Source organism: Lissotriton vulgaris, chromosome 6 (assembly GCF_964263255.1).
Source record: "Lissotriton vulgaris chromosome 6, aLisVul1.2, whole genome shotgun sequence".
NCBI classification, from domain to species: domain Eukaryota; kingdom Metazoa; phylum Chordata; class Amphibia; order Caudata; family Salamandridae; genus Lissotriton; species Lissotriton vulgaris.
Genome location: NC_141694.1, coordinates 1,009,769,968 through 1,009,786,040, shown reverse-complemented (window position 1 = coordinate 1,009,786,040; position 16,073 = coordinate 1,009,769,968). Strand labels below are relative to the sequence as shown.

General features: G+C 39.9%; 1 protein-coding gene across 1 annotated transcript in view; it reads right to left on the bottom strand.

Moving 5' to 3' along the window:
- The window catches only part of LOC147708349 (alpha/beta hydrolase domain-containing protein 17A-like), a 471,490-nt gene that overhangs the window by 384,549 nt on the left and 70,868 nt on the right, over positions 1-16,073 (bottom strand). The window contains exon 2 of the mRNA XM_086925725.1: positions 12,915-13,109. Coding sequence (XP_086781851.1) covers positions 12,915-13,109 — 195 coding nt within the window. The remainder of the gene's footprint in view (positions 1-12,914; positions 13,110-16,073) is intronic.

The following is a 16,073-nucleotide window of genomic DNA, read 5'->3' as shown; positions in this document are numbered from 1 at the left end:
AGCTCGTCATGAGCTACAGTGCTCCGGTGCTCATGACGAGCTGAACTCGTCAAGGCCTTTAGAACGCTCGCACGCTGGACTAATTCCCCTGCTGTGCTGTGCGTTCTAAAGAAACGGGTGTGGCCTTGACGAGCTCAGCTCGTCATGAGCAGAGGAGCACTGTAGCTCATGACGAGCTGAGCTCGTCATGAGCATGGGAGCGCTGCGCACGACCCCCCCTCCCCCCAGCACAGCGGGGGAATGTACCCAGCAGAGAAGCGGTTAAAACCCCAAAATAGTGTAAAAGATAAAAAACACTCCTGGAAAAAGCGAAAATGTAAGAAAGTGTGTCTCTAATATATTAAAAAATAATAGACACCCTTCTTACGAAATAAAACGCAATCTTCTCCCAAAAACGACATCCACACAAAGTACCTGTAAAATAGAAAAAAAACATACCCACCCGCACACAATGCACCCCAACATAGAATTTAAAACATTTTTAAACATAATACAAAACATTTAAGTAACATTTCTAACCCTATTCCTACCTCCTCAACATACTAACCAAAATGAGTAAACCGGACCCAAAACGATAACCGTAACTACCGCCTAAAACACACATATCCTACAACTACAAAACAATAGAAAAAACTACACACACTCCACAAACACTCAAACTAAACATATAACTCAAATAAAGTACTTGAAATTAAACTCACCCTTCCACACGCGAAGCAGCCTCCAACCGCGAGGTCTTCCAAGTCGAAATGACCCAAAATAACATGCCACAGTTACAAAATAGTCCCAAACAAACAAATAGTCCCATTCATATTAACATTAAATAACAATCTAAAATTATTTTACCCATGTTACAATATACATTATGTAACTATTGTAGTTTTTTTATTAAACAACGATTTAACATTGTTATAAAAATTATTACAATGTACTATATGTTATTTTCAATGACTGTATATTAAATAAACAAACATTTACCTTAATAAAAATTACTTAAGTGACTGTTATTAATATTACTATTATTTACTGTTTGTATAAACCAATAATTTACCTAAAAACATTACCAATGTAAAAATACTTTACCTCTGTAAAAATTATTGAAAAATAATATTTTATATATTAATAATAATAATTTATTTCAAAAACCACAAATGTAAATTGTATATTAATGTTAACAAAACCTACCTTTTTTTATTAATGTTTATAAATATGTGTACTACAAAAAATGTTTAAAAATACTACCACAGTGTTAAAAAATTATATAAATAGTTGTTGTATATGACTTGTCAAATACATCTTTATTTTTACATTAGAAACTGTGAAATAAACAAAAAATGTACACTTAACAAATATTACTTTACTTAAAAATAATTGTAATAAATTATGTTTGCAATAATAAAATGTTGAGACAAACGTACAACTGTGATTAAAATGTAAATATTTTTAATTTATATCATGAAAATAAAAATGTACAGATAACATTCAAAAATGTCAATAAAATTATTTTCTGATTTCTTATTTTATTACCCCCTTTTTGAAAATAATAAAATATTTAAAACATGCTGTGACTCTGAATAATGTATTTTTAATTACTAACAATTACAATAATTAATTAATATTGTTATAATAATTTTACCATACAACATGAGTTAAACATAGTTAATATCATTATATATACTCTCACAAAATACTAAACATTCATATATTATAATTTACTATTCCCACTCCTTTAACTATATATTCTACCAAGGTGCTGAACAGTCAACCCAAATAATTTATTATTCCCACTCCACCAAGTATAAACTCAGGGAAGGTGCTGGACCCTTAACCCAAATAAATTACTATTACCACACCACCAAGTACAAACTCAGGGAAGGTGCTGGACACAAAACCCCAATAATTTACTATTCCCACTCCACCAAGTTTAAACTCAGGGAATGTGCTGGACATTCAAACAATATAATTTACTATTCCCTCTCCACCAAGTACAAACTCAGGGAAGGTGCTGGACACTCAAACAATATCATTTACTATTCCCACTCCACCAAATACAAAGTCAGGGAAGGTGCATGACACAAAACCCATATAATTTACTATTCCAACTCCACCAAGTATAAACTCAGGGAAGGTGCTGGACACTCAAACAATATAATTTACTATTCCCAATCCACCAAGTATAAACTCAGGGAAGGCGCTGGACACTCTAACAATATAATTTACTATTCCCACTCCACCAAGTACAAACTCAGGGAAGGTACTGGACACAAAACCAATATAATTTACTATTTAATTTGTGTTTTTTTTATTTTTTAATATTTTAAAAAATTTTAAAATACATTTTACAAATTCACATTTTTAAAACACTCCCCACCCAATACCCCTAAAAACCCGCATCCCGCTCCTAAATTTTACTATAAATGTTGAATTTTTTTTTAAACAAATTACATTTTTAAAAATTAAAACAAATTATTTTAAAAAATACACCTTTTAAAAACACTCCCCACCCTATTCCCCTAAAAACCCACATCCAGTTCCTAAATGTTCTTATACATTTTATTTTAATTTTAAAAAAATGTAGTTACATTTATTAATTACAATATTACAAATTCTCATTTTTAAAACACTCCCCACCTTATTCCCCTAAAAACCTACATCCTACTCCTAATTTTTTTTATACATTTTGTTAATTTTTGTATGTAAACAAATTAAATTTTTTATATTTAAAAATTTTTTTTTTTACAAAAATCCACACCCTATTCCCCTAAAAATGCATATCCCATTCCTAAATTTTAAATATACATTTTGTTAATTTTTGTAAACAAATTACATTTTTAAAATTAAAAAAAACAAATGTAATTAAAATTTTTACAAAACTCCCCACCCTATTCCCCTAAAAACGCACATCCCATTCCTAAATTTTAATATACATTTTTTAAATTTTTTCAAAAAATTTAGTTTAAAAAAAAAAAAATAATAACATTTACAAATTCACATTTTTAAAACACTCCCTCCCTATGCCCCTAAAAACCCACATCCCACTCCTAGATTGTATTATACATTTTTTAATTTGTTTTAAAAAAATTTAATTTTTTAAATTTAAAAAAAATGATATTTTAAAAAAAACCACATCCCGTTCCTAAATTTTATTAGAAATGTTTTACATTTTTTTTTAAATTTAGTTTTAAAAAAAATTCAAATAAAAATATTACAAATTCACATTTTTAAAACACTCCCCACCCTATTCCCCTAAAAACCCACATCCCGCTCCTAAATGTTATTATACATTTATTTAAATATTTTTTAGAATGTAAAATAAAATTCCAAATCCACATTTTTAAAACACTCCCCACCCTATTCCCCTAAAAACCCACATCCCGCTCCTAAATTTTATTATACATTTCTTTAAATAAAGACATGTTTTTTAATTATTTATTAAAAATTATATAAAATATATATATATTTTTATAACTTAACTAACATATTTAACAATCTAAAATCCAAATATGGATATTCTTACACATATTTTTACATTCGATATTCTAACACTCTATATTTTTACATTCGATATTCTGACACTATGGGCCCGATTATGATGGCGGACGGACCTGCGTCCGTCCGCCACCCCGAGGTGGAGGGACCGTCCGCAGGGGCTGCGGCGTTCCCTCCATGCAAATTAGGATGTGACCGCCACCCTGGCCAGACTTATCCTAGGTGCTGCCAGGCAACTTACAGTTCTCCATTGGAAACGACCTTCAACTTCCCCGGTGGCCTTATGGTTTTAACGCCTTTGGCATGTTGTGACCATGGAGCTTTTATCACATAGGCTTGCACACTCTGAAACTAAATTTATCAGCATCTGTCAACCCTTGATTTACTATTTCACATGCTTGGAATATACCTGTTTTAATATTCCCAAACTTAAACTTAAAGTATTTCAGATTTTTGATTACAGTACACCCAGGAGGGGGAAACGAAGTCCTGGTGCCTCGGACATGACCCCACAAACATATTCTTCCTCCGCCTAGGCTCTCCCAAACAACCGACACATAACCATACTTCACAAATATTTATCTTCACAGGTAGACAAGAGGCCTCCTTGACGGTAAGCTTTCATACATACTGCTATCTAGACGTTTTGTATTGTGTTTTTTTATCTCATATTAGAATATGCGCAGATTCATGCAAAATTACTAAACTGTCTGTCCTTTCTGCTGTTATAATGCTGTGAGTGAGATTTTACCATTATATGCATCCCTTACTTGCTATTGTGGCGCATGCTATGCTACCTCCTTGGCTACAACGGGATGGACGTTATTATGGCTGAACAGTTAAATGCCTGACCCGCTATGTTGATTTGTGCAAACATTTTCAATAAAAAGGTTTTAAAGAAATTTCAGAGGTCGTCTAAAATTCCTATTAAAAATCATTCTTTTAACCAAATCTGTTTCAAAGTAGGGGGCCACCAAAGGCCATATGTAACAAGAAAACGATTTACGATTCTGAAATTGTGAATTTTACCGAATCGCAAATTCAGAATCGCGTATCGGCATGTATCAACACAATCGCAAATATTTAGCAATTCGGCCATAATCGCTAAATAATTGCGCGATGGTCAATAGCGAACCCTTAATCTCACAAAAATCGCTAATTTGCGAGATCGCAGTCCGAAAATCGCTAAATTGCGAGATCGCAGCCCGAAAATCGCAAAATAGTGATGTTCCGATGGGAAAAATCGCTATTTTGCGATTTTCTGGAAACATCCAATCGCAATCCTGATGCTTTATGATGACATCACCATCCAGGAAGTGAGTGATTTCCCATAGTGCTTCGGGATTGATACTGAGAGAGTGTGTGAGTGTTGTTTGCTACTCAGGAGCCATGGAAGAAGGTGGAAATAAGGATGTTCCAGCAACCCAGCAGGAGCAGCAAGAGGGGGAAGCAGCCAGGAAGAGAAAGCTTAAGTTCTCTGAGGCAGAACTAGAAACCCTCATCACAGAAATGGTGCCAATCCATGGGGCATTATTCGGGAGGAGTTCACACAAGGTGCCTGAAGCCAGGAAGAGAAGGATTTGGGAAGGCATATGTTGTACCTGGACTTTGTCTCTTTTCCCCGGGTTTGTATTTCCTTGTTGCTCTCTTGATGTCACTGTGAGATTACCTGGTGACATCATAGAATGTTGGGGGTTTTGCCTGAGCCTACTGGCAGTTGGAGGCAGGCTGAGTGACAGGGAGGTCACTCCTGGTGGGGTCTTTTAATTACTATCTTAACATCTGGACCTGTAACTATCCTGAATAAAGCAACTTAAATATATTCCTGACTCAAGGATTTCTTTTACCCACAACATTTTGGCGACAAGTTAATGCAAATTCTTTTAAGGGTCAAGCCTCGGTTGCTGCTTTTATTGTGATTAAAGCAGCAAAAGTGTAACAAACAGAATTTTACACTGGCTGACAAAGTGACTGTCTTACGCCACCTAATGTGGTTTTCCGGTACTTCAGCTGATTTTATTCAAGGATGTGTTCGTCATTTCTTCAAACACTTTTGTGGTGTTATTGTGCAGCCTCGAATACAAGAATTCATGTCAGACTGTTTATATTCATTTTCAATCGCTATGACAATATATATATATATATTTTTTTTTTTTTAAAGAAGTAACCGGCACATTTCAAACTGCATTTAAATTGCCACGAGGCTCTCTCTTACCTCGAGCTTCTGTTACGTGGAATTCACCTCCGGATTTTCTTCTCCTCTATGACGTTTTTGGCAGCAATTGGATCACGTTGTTCACGTTGCTCCTGGAAGCCCAACATTCTTCTGAAAGGACGCTAATACGACGTTGGCGGCCATTTTAGACTACTATCAGCATGACAACACCACTTTCAAGCATTGGATTGACATTTCTGATCGGAGTGTCTTTTATTTCATGTCATCTATTTATGGTATTTCTTCACAAGCTTATTGAAATGGCGCTTCCTAAAGCTCCGACAACACGCTTCTGCTGGGTTGGAAAGTTCCAGGTAAAACTTATTTTCTTCAGCGATGCGCACGCTAAATTAACATTTAATTTACTCCAGTTTATTATTCTTCAACAACGTGCACGTTATTTAACCATTTCTGGGTGTCAGCAAGCAGACGATAACACTTTCTGTCAGCGGAGTTTCGGTCATGGAGTGAGACTTACGATGGTGTTTGCTGCCAGTGCTTTCTATGTTAAGGGCGGTGATGTCTCTCTCTTGGCTATATTGAACCTCTGCTTATTACTGGAAGGACTATCTACTCCAAGGTACTGTTTACACCCCGGCATCATTCTGGCATGTATTATTCGGGGGCAAAGGTTGAGACATGAAACAATGGCCTTTCAGGCAAAGTTTGGAGTGTAAAGCTGGGAGTTCTCTTTTTGGAAATGTTGCTATGAGATTATTTCCCTGTTTTAAGTTATTACCTGAGATCTCTCTTTAAAAATTAAGTCACTTGTCGTTTGTCTGTTTTGATGGCACTTATGGTTAAGTTGCCTACTGTTTTTCAGCATCCTATATTTGTCGTTTTTCCTTTTCTGAGGGTGCATGGTATGGCTGTAAAGTGTCTTCTGGTATTGTACTATTGCTGTTTTATGGCTTGTGAGGGTCTGATTTTGTTACTTAGGGTAATTTCACGTGGGTTTTTGTCCCAGTTCATTTTCAATATTAGTAAAGTGTCTTCTGGTATTGTACTATTGCTGTTTTATGGCTTGTGAGGGTCTGATTTTGTTACTTAGGGTAATTTCACGTGGGTTTTTGTCCCAGTTCATTTTCAATATTAGTATTTGGGTTAGGAATTTCCTGTAAAATGCACTAGTTAGTGTGTCCCAGTTCTTTATGATGTATAGTATTACTTGATATTTTCACGGGTTAAGGTTTTCTTGTAAACCCCGTTACGTTCTAGTTGCATTCCTGGGTGAGTGTATCCCTGCAACTTGTTTTAGGGTGAGTGTATCCCTTGATATTTTTGGAATTCGATAAGGGTGAGTGTATCCCTTGATATGATATTTGTTAAGGGTGAGTGTATCCCTTGTTATGCTTTAAGGGTGAGTGTATCCCTTGATTTGATAGTTGTGTAGGGTTAGTGTATCCCTTTCATATGATTATTACATGTGTAATTCCTGCAGGTTGTTTTCGTGTTGAGTTATTGATGGGTGAGTGTATCCTTTCTTATTATTATTATTACGTGTGGGTATATGTATTCCACAGGTTGTTTCCGTGATGAGTGATTGTTGGGTGAGTGTATCCCTTCATTCGTGTTCTTTTTTCTCGTACTTTCAGTTTTCCTGAAATTTGGTGTTTAGTCTCCTGCCTTTACTCTTCGTGCTGGTTCACTTTTGTTTTGGCCGATTCTTTTTCACTATACATAGGGTGCCGGAGACGTCTGGTATTCTTTTACTTATGTTTTTTTTTTAGGCCTCCTATTTTTCATTAACTTCTTGTATGTTTCTTACTTTTGGCTATTATTAGGAAGAGGGTGGTGGTGTGCGTTACGTTATTGGTGGCTTTTGTGTCTTCCATGTTCTTCCACTTCTCTTTCTTTCCCATGGCTTTTTATATGTTCGTATCTTCTTGTTTGGCGCCATAGTTTATTTGCTTATTTAATAACGATATTAGTATGCATCAATTTGTTCTTTTCACTAAACAAAGGAGATATATTGTACCTGGACTTTGTCTCTTTTCCCCAGGTTTGTATTTCCTTGTTGCTCTCTTGATGTCACTGTGAGATTACCTGGTGACATCATAGAATGTTGGGGGTTTTGCCTGAGCCTACTGGCAGTTGGAGGCAGGCTGAGTCACAGGGAGGTCACTCCTGGTGGGGTCTTTTAATTACTATCTTAACATCTGGACCTGTAACTATCCTGAATAAAGCAACTTAAATATATTCCTGACTCAAGGATTTCTTTTACCCACAACAGCATCCAAGCCAAAGTAAATGCCCTTGGAGTGACACACAGGACAATAGAAGTGTTGCGCAAGCGCTGGTACGACCTGCGCCAGCGCTCCAAGGAGAAGTTGGCTGCCAGGCTGGAGCAGTCCCAGCTCACCGGTGGGGGAACCTCCAATGTCACAGACTCTACGCCACTGGAGGAACTGGTAGAGGGCACACTGCCTCCACAGAGTGTTGCGAGCGTGTCCCTGCTAGACAGCTCAGCCCAACCAGCTGCAAGACCAGGTAAGGAGCATGCCTTCCCACCCTAAACCACCCCCAGCAACCCCTTGCAGCGACCTAGGGATAAGGGGAACCACATGTCAGCCCAGAGCAAGTACACAAGCACTCACAGCAATGCATTATGGGAGATGTAGTCACAATAGTCAGTAATGTTTGATGTAGCATCCAACTAAAGCAAATTTCACATGTGCAGGTCAGGAAAGGTGAATGACACAAGTAAAGTTAGGGAACACTGTGAAAGGTTTTATTTGAACATCACATGACAGGAACAAAATATTAATGTGTGCTGTTCTATCCACAGCACATGCAAGTGGAAAGGCAAAAGCCAGTGCAAGTGACCCAGGACCCCAAGCCTCTCAAGAGAAGCTAGCCAGGGCCAGGATACAGATGGGGAGGACAGTCCTTTCAGCCAACCACAGGGACACAGAAGGAGGATCGTGAGGCCATTGAGGATCATGGAAGATGAGGATGAGGACAATGTGATAGTGCAGTCTGAAGCACCAGTTACCCAGCAGCAGGAGTCAAGACCACAGACCACAGGCAGGCATAGACCCCGCAGGGGCTTCAGCTCCAGTGAGCCTCAGGATGATTCTGTGTTTGCTGGCCTCGAAATGCACATGCTCCAGGTACACCGCCTGCAAGCGAAACATATGAAGGCAATTCAGCGAGAGATTAGGGCAGGGAACAGGGGAATTCGCCAGGAAATCAGGGGGGCTGTGCAGGAGCTGACTGCCGAGTTGCGAGCAGAACGCGCAGCCAGGCGCAAAGAAATGGCCCGCATGGACCACTACACTCGCGTTATTAACCGTCTGGCCTCCTCCACCAATATGCTGGCTAGGCGTGCCATAGAGACCCAGCGTGAGTTCTCTCACGGAATCCAGGATATTGCCACTGTGGTAGTGCAGTCAACTGCTACCCTGGATGAACTGCGCGCACTGCGTACGGCTGGTCCAGGGGTGCTGACCCCCAGTGAGGGGGACTCACAGTCAGTGCGGAGCTCCAACGCCCCACCACCCACTGTTGAGAGGCGCTGTAGTGGCAGGAGCAACAGGCCTGCCACACACCAATAGGAACTGCTGCAAAATGACTATTACACACAGGGGAGAAATAGGGCCAGCAACAGTGTTGCATTTACTGTGATTTGACTGCAATTGTTGCACTGTGAATTCAACATGTGCATTGGATTGGGAGAGTTCCTTTATGTTTATTTGGATGTGTGACGTTGCTATTGGGAATAAAACACATTAGCAAAGGCTTTAGTTGTCATTGTATCATTATTTCTCACCTAGAAGTAGTTGCGCATGATCTCATCACGCCTCTGTCGCCCAGCTGCAGCAGCAGCTACGCCAGCTTCCATGTGTACAGGTCCAGGTCCCTCCACGTCGGAGGATTCTGAGTCACTCAACTCCATTGGTGTCCCTTTCCTGGTAGCAATGTTGTGCAGCATGGCACATGCTACTACAATTTTGCAGCACGTTTCTGGGCTGTATTGGAGGGCTCCTTCACTTTTGTGAATGCATCTGAACCTGCTCTTCAATATGCCAAATGTTCTCTCAATGGTGCCTCTTGTTGAAATGTGTGCCCGGTTGTAGCGCCGCTCCCCAGCAGTGGCAGGATTCAGGTAGGGTGTCAGGATGAAATCCCGGACTGCATAGGCACTGTCCCCTGTGGGTGGAAATGTAGAAAGGTCAGTCACTGTCATGCACATGCTGGCCACTTGGAATGTGGGCTGTCATTGTGTGCTATTACCTAGTAGGTATCCCTCTCCAAATTTTCCTCTTGAGAGTCTACAGTATAGCCCACTGTGACGGTATATGAGGCGTCATGTGTGCTTCCAGGATACTTTGCCACTATGTCGGTGATTATGTTTTTGGCATCACACACCATCTGTATGTTCAGTGAGTGGTAGCATTTCCTGTTCCGGAATACATACTCTATGTTTGAGGGGGGTGAAATGGCAACATGTGTCCCATCTATACATCCTATGACGTGGGGGAATTGGGCAATGTTGTAAAAGTCCTGCTTGGTCTGTGCTAGTTCCTGTAGGGTGCTGGGGAAGTGTATGTGGTGTTGCATCCTATGTGTCATGGCGTCGAGGAACGTATGGAAGAAGCGCGACAGGGCACTTTGTGACACCCCTCCTGCTGAGGCTATGACACCCTGAAAACTACCTGAGGCCAGCAGGTGTAGTGAACACAGGACCTGGATGTGTGTGGGTATGGCCTGTGTCCTACGGGTGGGGTGTTCTAGGTGGGGCCTGAGTTCCTCAATTAAATCAAGTATGCTCTCTTCCTCCAGTCTGTAATGGGTGTAGATGTCCTCCTCAGTGCGCTGGAAGATGGTGGTGCGCAACCGGAATATCCTCTCCTGCCGTCTCCTCCTCTGCGCCACGGCTCTCAGTCTTTGCCTCCTCACTATCATGTAGAGCCCAGACATTGTGGATAAGAGTGTGTTGCATTCTGGGCTTCATTTTATACTTTGCACCTGATTACCACCTGCTCCCAGTTGATGGTAATTGCGATTCCTTGATTTGCGAATTCCCTTATTTCGCTATTTGCGATTGGTTGATACATTCCATTGCGAATTCTTAAATGCGATTTCCAGATTTGCGAATTTCGCTAACCGGTTTCAGCGCAAATTTGGAAATCGCTATGGAATTCGCAATTTACCACTTTCGCAAGGTTTGGAACTCGCTAAATAGCGATTCCTTCTTTTGCATGCATTTTCGCCTTCATACATTGGGATTTGCGATTTTTATTGTCGCAAACACTATTTTTAGCGATTCGCATCGTTAGCGACCGGATTTCTGCTTCATACATATGGCCCTTAGTGAAGCAACCGGCGCCTGTAAAATTTTATAGCCCCATCGGATTACATTTTCCATAGCCCCCCATAAAAATGCTTGATATGCCCATTTCTAATCTAAGACGCTGAACAGAAAACAAAGGGGCATATTATCAAGACACATATCGCCGCTTTTTCTGCACAGAGCGCCAAAAATAAGGCGATTTTAATATCGCACAATCATCAACGCCTCGCCTCGCAAATTAGATGCAAAGTAGGCGTTCCTCACATAATATCCTTGTAAAACATCGCTAACACAGCATCGCGACATTTACAAGGATGCCCCAGAGCCGCGAAGCGATGATAGAAGTTGCGCTAATGCCCCTTAACACTGGATTTTTACTCCTGCTAAAATTTCTACTTAGCTATCTGTGACATGGGAGGTGAATAGCAAAGCTAGGTCCACATCTACCTATTATCAAGGATTTTGTGATCGCAGGATAATTATCGCTGCTTTTCACACGTTGATGCAGGTTCACACCCTCCATTGCTGGATTTCACATCGCCTCGGTAAATGGCGTTGATAATACGCCTCTAACATGGGACAGGAATCCAGCTATAGATAGCGATAATGTAAATCACGCTAAGCGCTATTTGCGATAATCATGGTTGTCCTTGGTAATATGCCCCAAAGTGTTTAGACTTAGAAACAAGTGCAAACTTTTGCCTTCATATAAAACTAAATATAGAGATAAGTACATTACATTATATCACTTCATTGATTAACTAATAGTTTATAAAAAATAACTTAAAAGCAATCGAAAACCGTACCCATGCCCTGACGATGATGCCATTAGTGATCCAAGACACAAGTCATTTCGTTCTTTACAAAGCACATATTGCCGCTATAGCTAGGATGTAAGGAACATCAATATAGTCCATGAAACCTTATGAGAGTGAGCTGAAATGAAATAACGTTTTCGTCCAACTGTAGTGTAATAGTATGGGTGTTCTGGACACATGTGGGGAGTCCTCTCAGAGACATATACACCAGAGGAATCTGTTTGGTGATACTCGCATCACAAAGAATGACATAGTCTGTCTCTGTTAAGCTGTCCACGATCTCCAACACGATTGAATCTCTTTTGTGGATGAGTGTTAGTGTGAGATGGTTTGACAGGTGAGAATGAAGTGTTGATGGTTGAGTGTGGGGTTATTTGTATATTTATCAATTGTATTTCGATTTTAGAGTTAAAATGTTGGTAACTTGGCCCTCAATACAGTTACAGATGAAGAAACTGTTAAAATCTGCAGCAATGTCAATCTAAACCACTGTTCAAGTGTTAATTCACTGTTCAAGTGTTGATATCACATGTTTTAAATGCTGGGGGATTATTGCACACCAAAATGTTAGAGTTCTTGTTGGCATCTTGGTAACTGTTTGTCTATTTGTCTAACTGTCATGTATATGTGTAGACAATGATGAGTTTCTTTTATAAGCAAACGAATAGCAGTAAAATTATATAATATATTGAAAAAGCATAAAATATTTTTATATGAAGAAAACAACAATAACAATATAATTTTTTTAATTAGTTCAGTTGTATGAAACTGATATTGGGGTTGTTGTTGCAAATGAGCCTCAGGAGGCCATACTAAAAAGTATTATGTCAGTTTAGAGATTTTCTTTTCTATAATTGGGTGTTCTGGACACCATTAGCTAATCAAAGTATTCACTTAAGATACTGACCAGTAGCCACTAACTGTCTAAGGACTCTGGAAAAAACTTAGCAGGGTATAAATACGGTTAAAAAGGGTAGTTATGTTCTATTATACTGTCGATTCCTGACGCTGCAGCACTTTTTCTTAATCCATGGCACCATATACTAAAGGATCCTGACTTACCTCATTCCCAAGGGATTCATGGGCAGACGCTCACCTAGTCGTGAGGGCATGCCAAGCTGCATCAATATCAGCACAGGCGTTCTTCTCTGACGGCTTCCCAGTGCTGACACCATAACCAGAGTAATCATAAGAGAAGATATTGCAGTTGATGTGCTTGCCTAAATAGATGTAGAAGCTGCTGGCCAAACCAAGGTCTTCCCCGTTTCCATGTGAGAAAAGGATTGTAAATCTGTATGGAAGGAAAGGCGAAAACATTCATTGGCAAAACCAATAGGATTGGACTTTTTAAATAACTGATAGCACATACAAAATCTGTTATGCACAGGTTTACATCACACTTTTATTTGGTGGGGGGAGAGGGGGGGGGGGGAGTTTTATATAGTGTGAACTTGACCGGAAGGTATCAGGGATCTCCCCCTCCTATCAAGGATCAGAGCACTTTACATAAGCACCAGTTGCGTTACACAAGGACGCATACATTATTATTTGTTAGATACGGGGAGATTAAGTGATTTGCCCAGAATCACTGGATGTTGAGTGTCATTGCCAAGACTCGAACTCGGTTCCCCAGATTTTTGATTGACCATCCTAGCCGCTAGGCAACAGCCTTAAACTTACACACACAGCACTGTCACACATACAATGCCTTTAATCGCGCACACACACAGAAGAATGTTGCATTGGTACTAGTGGCGATAGTGGTAGCAGTGATGGTGGAAATGGAAATAGTGGTAGCTTGAATTGTGCTGGTGGCAGTAATAGTGGCAGTAAAATTTGTCTTTGTGGTAGTAGTAGTAGTGATGGTGATAGTGGTGGTGTTGGTAGTAGTGGAGATTTTGGTGGAAATGTTGATAGTGGTGGTGATGGTAGAAGTAGTGATGGTGATAGAAGCAGAGATTATGGTAGTAGTGGTAATGGAGGTTGTAGCAACTGTAGGGGTGATAGTGATAATACTACTGATGATGGTGGGTGTGATAGTGTCTTGTGTATTGGTTTCACCTTTGCACTGTGTTAAGTTGGCATGTGCTAGTTAGAGTTTTAAACGCCATTTTTCCTTTCCTGCTGCCTCTGCACACAATACATTTTGTTATTAATGCTTTTCGCCTAGTCAGGTATTTTGCTTTACACGAGAATAACTTGTTTGCTTATAATATCAGTCTTGCTTGGTAAGCTATGTCTGTACAGTGAGTGCCGAGGCCTTCAAGGTTATTTCAACACAGTGCTTATTGTTTGGATTGATCAGCGCACAGAGTAGACATAATATGGATGCAGCTGTGGCCAACTTTGGTTTTAGGCGCGAATGATACTGCACTGCGGAAGGCTGGAGACACACACTAGATGAATATCCGTATGCAGAGTGTTGGTGTAGGAGATGATGTGATCCATTTCCACTGAACCTAAAGGCATGGGCCCGCCCTTCTGAACCCAAAGAGACCTTCTGTAGATGTAACATAATATACTAGCTAGGGAGGGTAAACTGAGGTTCTATTTAGACCTGTTTCCTTTAGCATTTTAACATGCTTTCACCCTTTGTATTTTATGGAATAGTAACTATGCTTTTAACCTTGATCTTTATAATATGTTTGCTTGTATTACCTAAGATACTGCGTTTGAGAACACTGCATTAGAAGTAAACATTTCAAACTCGCATGTGTCCTCATTGACTCCTCGTTCTGGATTGATATGTTAGAATAACGAAAGAGTGTTCATGTGTTCCACGCTTCCTGAGGTGTTCTAAGTCCATGTTCTGGGTTGTCTAAATCATTGGGGTTTTGTAAGTACCAATGAGACACTGATTGCTAGTCTGTTAGGGGATTTTGGATACTAAGGTGAGTTTAGGCACACCCTAACTCACTGAGGTTATAAGTCTCTATGCACAGTTCTGTATAGGAGCAGAAATCCCTGCTACAATAGTGAGGATGACAGCAGTGGTGGTGATGATAATGGTGATGGTGTTGGCAATAGTGGTAGTGATAATAGTGGTAATGATGGCAATGGTAGTTGTGATGTCTATCAGAACTAATTTGCATTAGTTTCCTTTCATTTACATAACTATCTTACAGTCAGACACAGTGTACAATTTATAGATAATATGTACAGAACTCATTCTTCAACACACTACCACTTTTCCCACCCTCTCCTGTAGGGTTACAAAAGTGGGTTACAATCAAAGGCATTGACATACAGTCTCATCATGAATCCCTCACTTCCCACCAAGGCCTGTCACCAGGGAGTCAATAATTTCTGGTATGTCCTCCTGCCTCCACAGGCTTTGTAAATAGTTTCCTGTGCTATTGAGCAACTATCTGTAGGAAAGGACCTCTTTTGTATGATCACCATCCCCCAAGTTTTATGGAATCGTGCTGCTGATTTTTTGACTTTGTAGTGCACTGGCCTTGCTGTTCAGGTCCCATTGCATGTGCTCTGACCCCCAAAGTATGTGTAGAATTAGTTAAGATCTGATTAGTTGATTTAACTTACCAGCTAAATGTCACTAGTGGGCTGCAACACTTAATTGAACCACCACCGTAGTGAAAAGGTGAAAACGTGAGTTTAGGCCTGTCACTGAAGCCTAGTTGAGAAGCGTTAAAACTGCCAACTAGACACGTAATACTAAACCCTTTTGCCATGTCAAAATGTTAATTTGTATTATTAGAAAGCCAGCCCTAGAGTAGGCCTTGGTAGCCTACCAGGCAGGGTGCCTAGCATTAAAAGTAAGGTTATGTTTCTGTTCTATTTAACATTGTCTGATAGTGAAAACAAGAAATTGCCATTTTCATTGTAGCAAGGACGTTGGTTCTATTGGCTAACATGGAGTTTCACTAACTACCACCCTACCACCACCACCTCCTGACATTGTGGCACTACTTTGATTGTCTGTTTGTCGAGAAGGAGATTTATTTACATTGTGAAAAGCGCCAGATGATGGTGAGCAGTCATCCTTGTAGGTAAATTCGGAGGTTGTTGAATAAGTTCCAGGTTGTTACCATAGTTGAAGACGTTTAACATCCATCTGTCTGAAAAGGTGTTCCATTGAACAAAGAATTTGGAGCAGTTTTGAGCCAAAAAGAGTGGGACTGGGGTGACGGGTGCCTGAAAATTCATATTGACTTCTTCCTCTATCATGTGATTTTCGTCCAGATGCTGGACGCATTTGTGCCGGAGCCCTGGTGTAAACTGGTGCGGGTGTCTG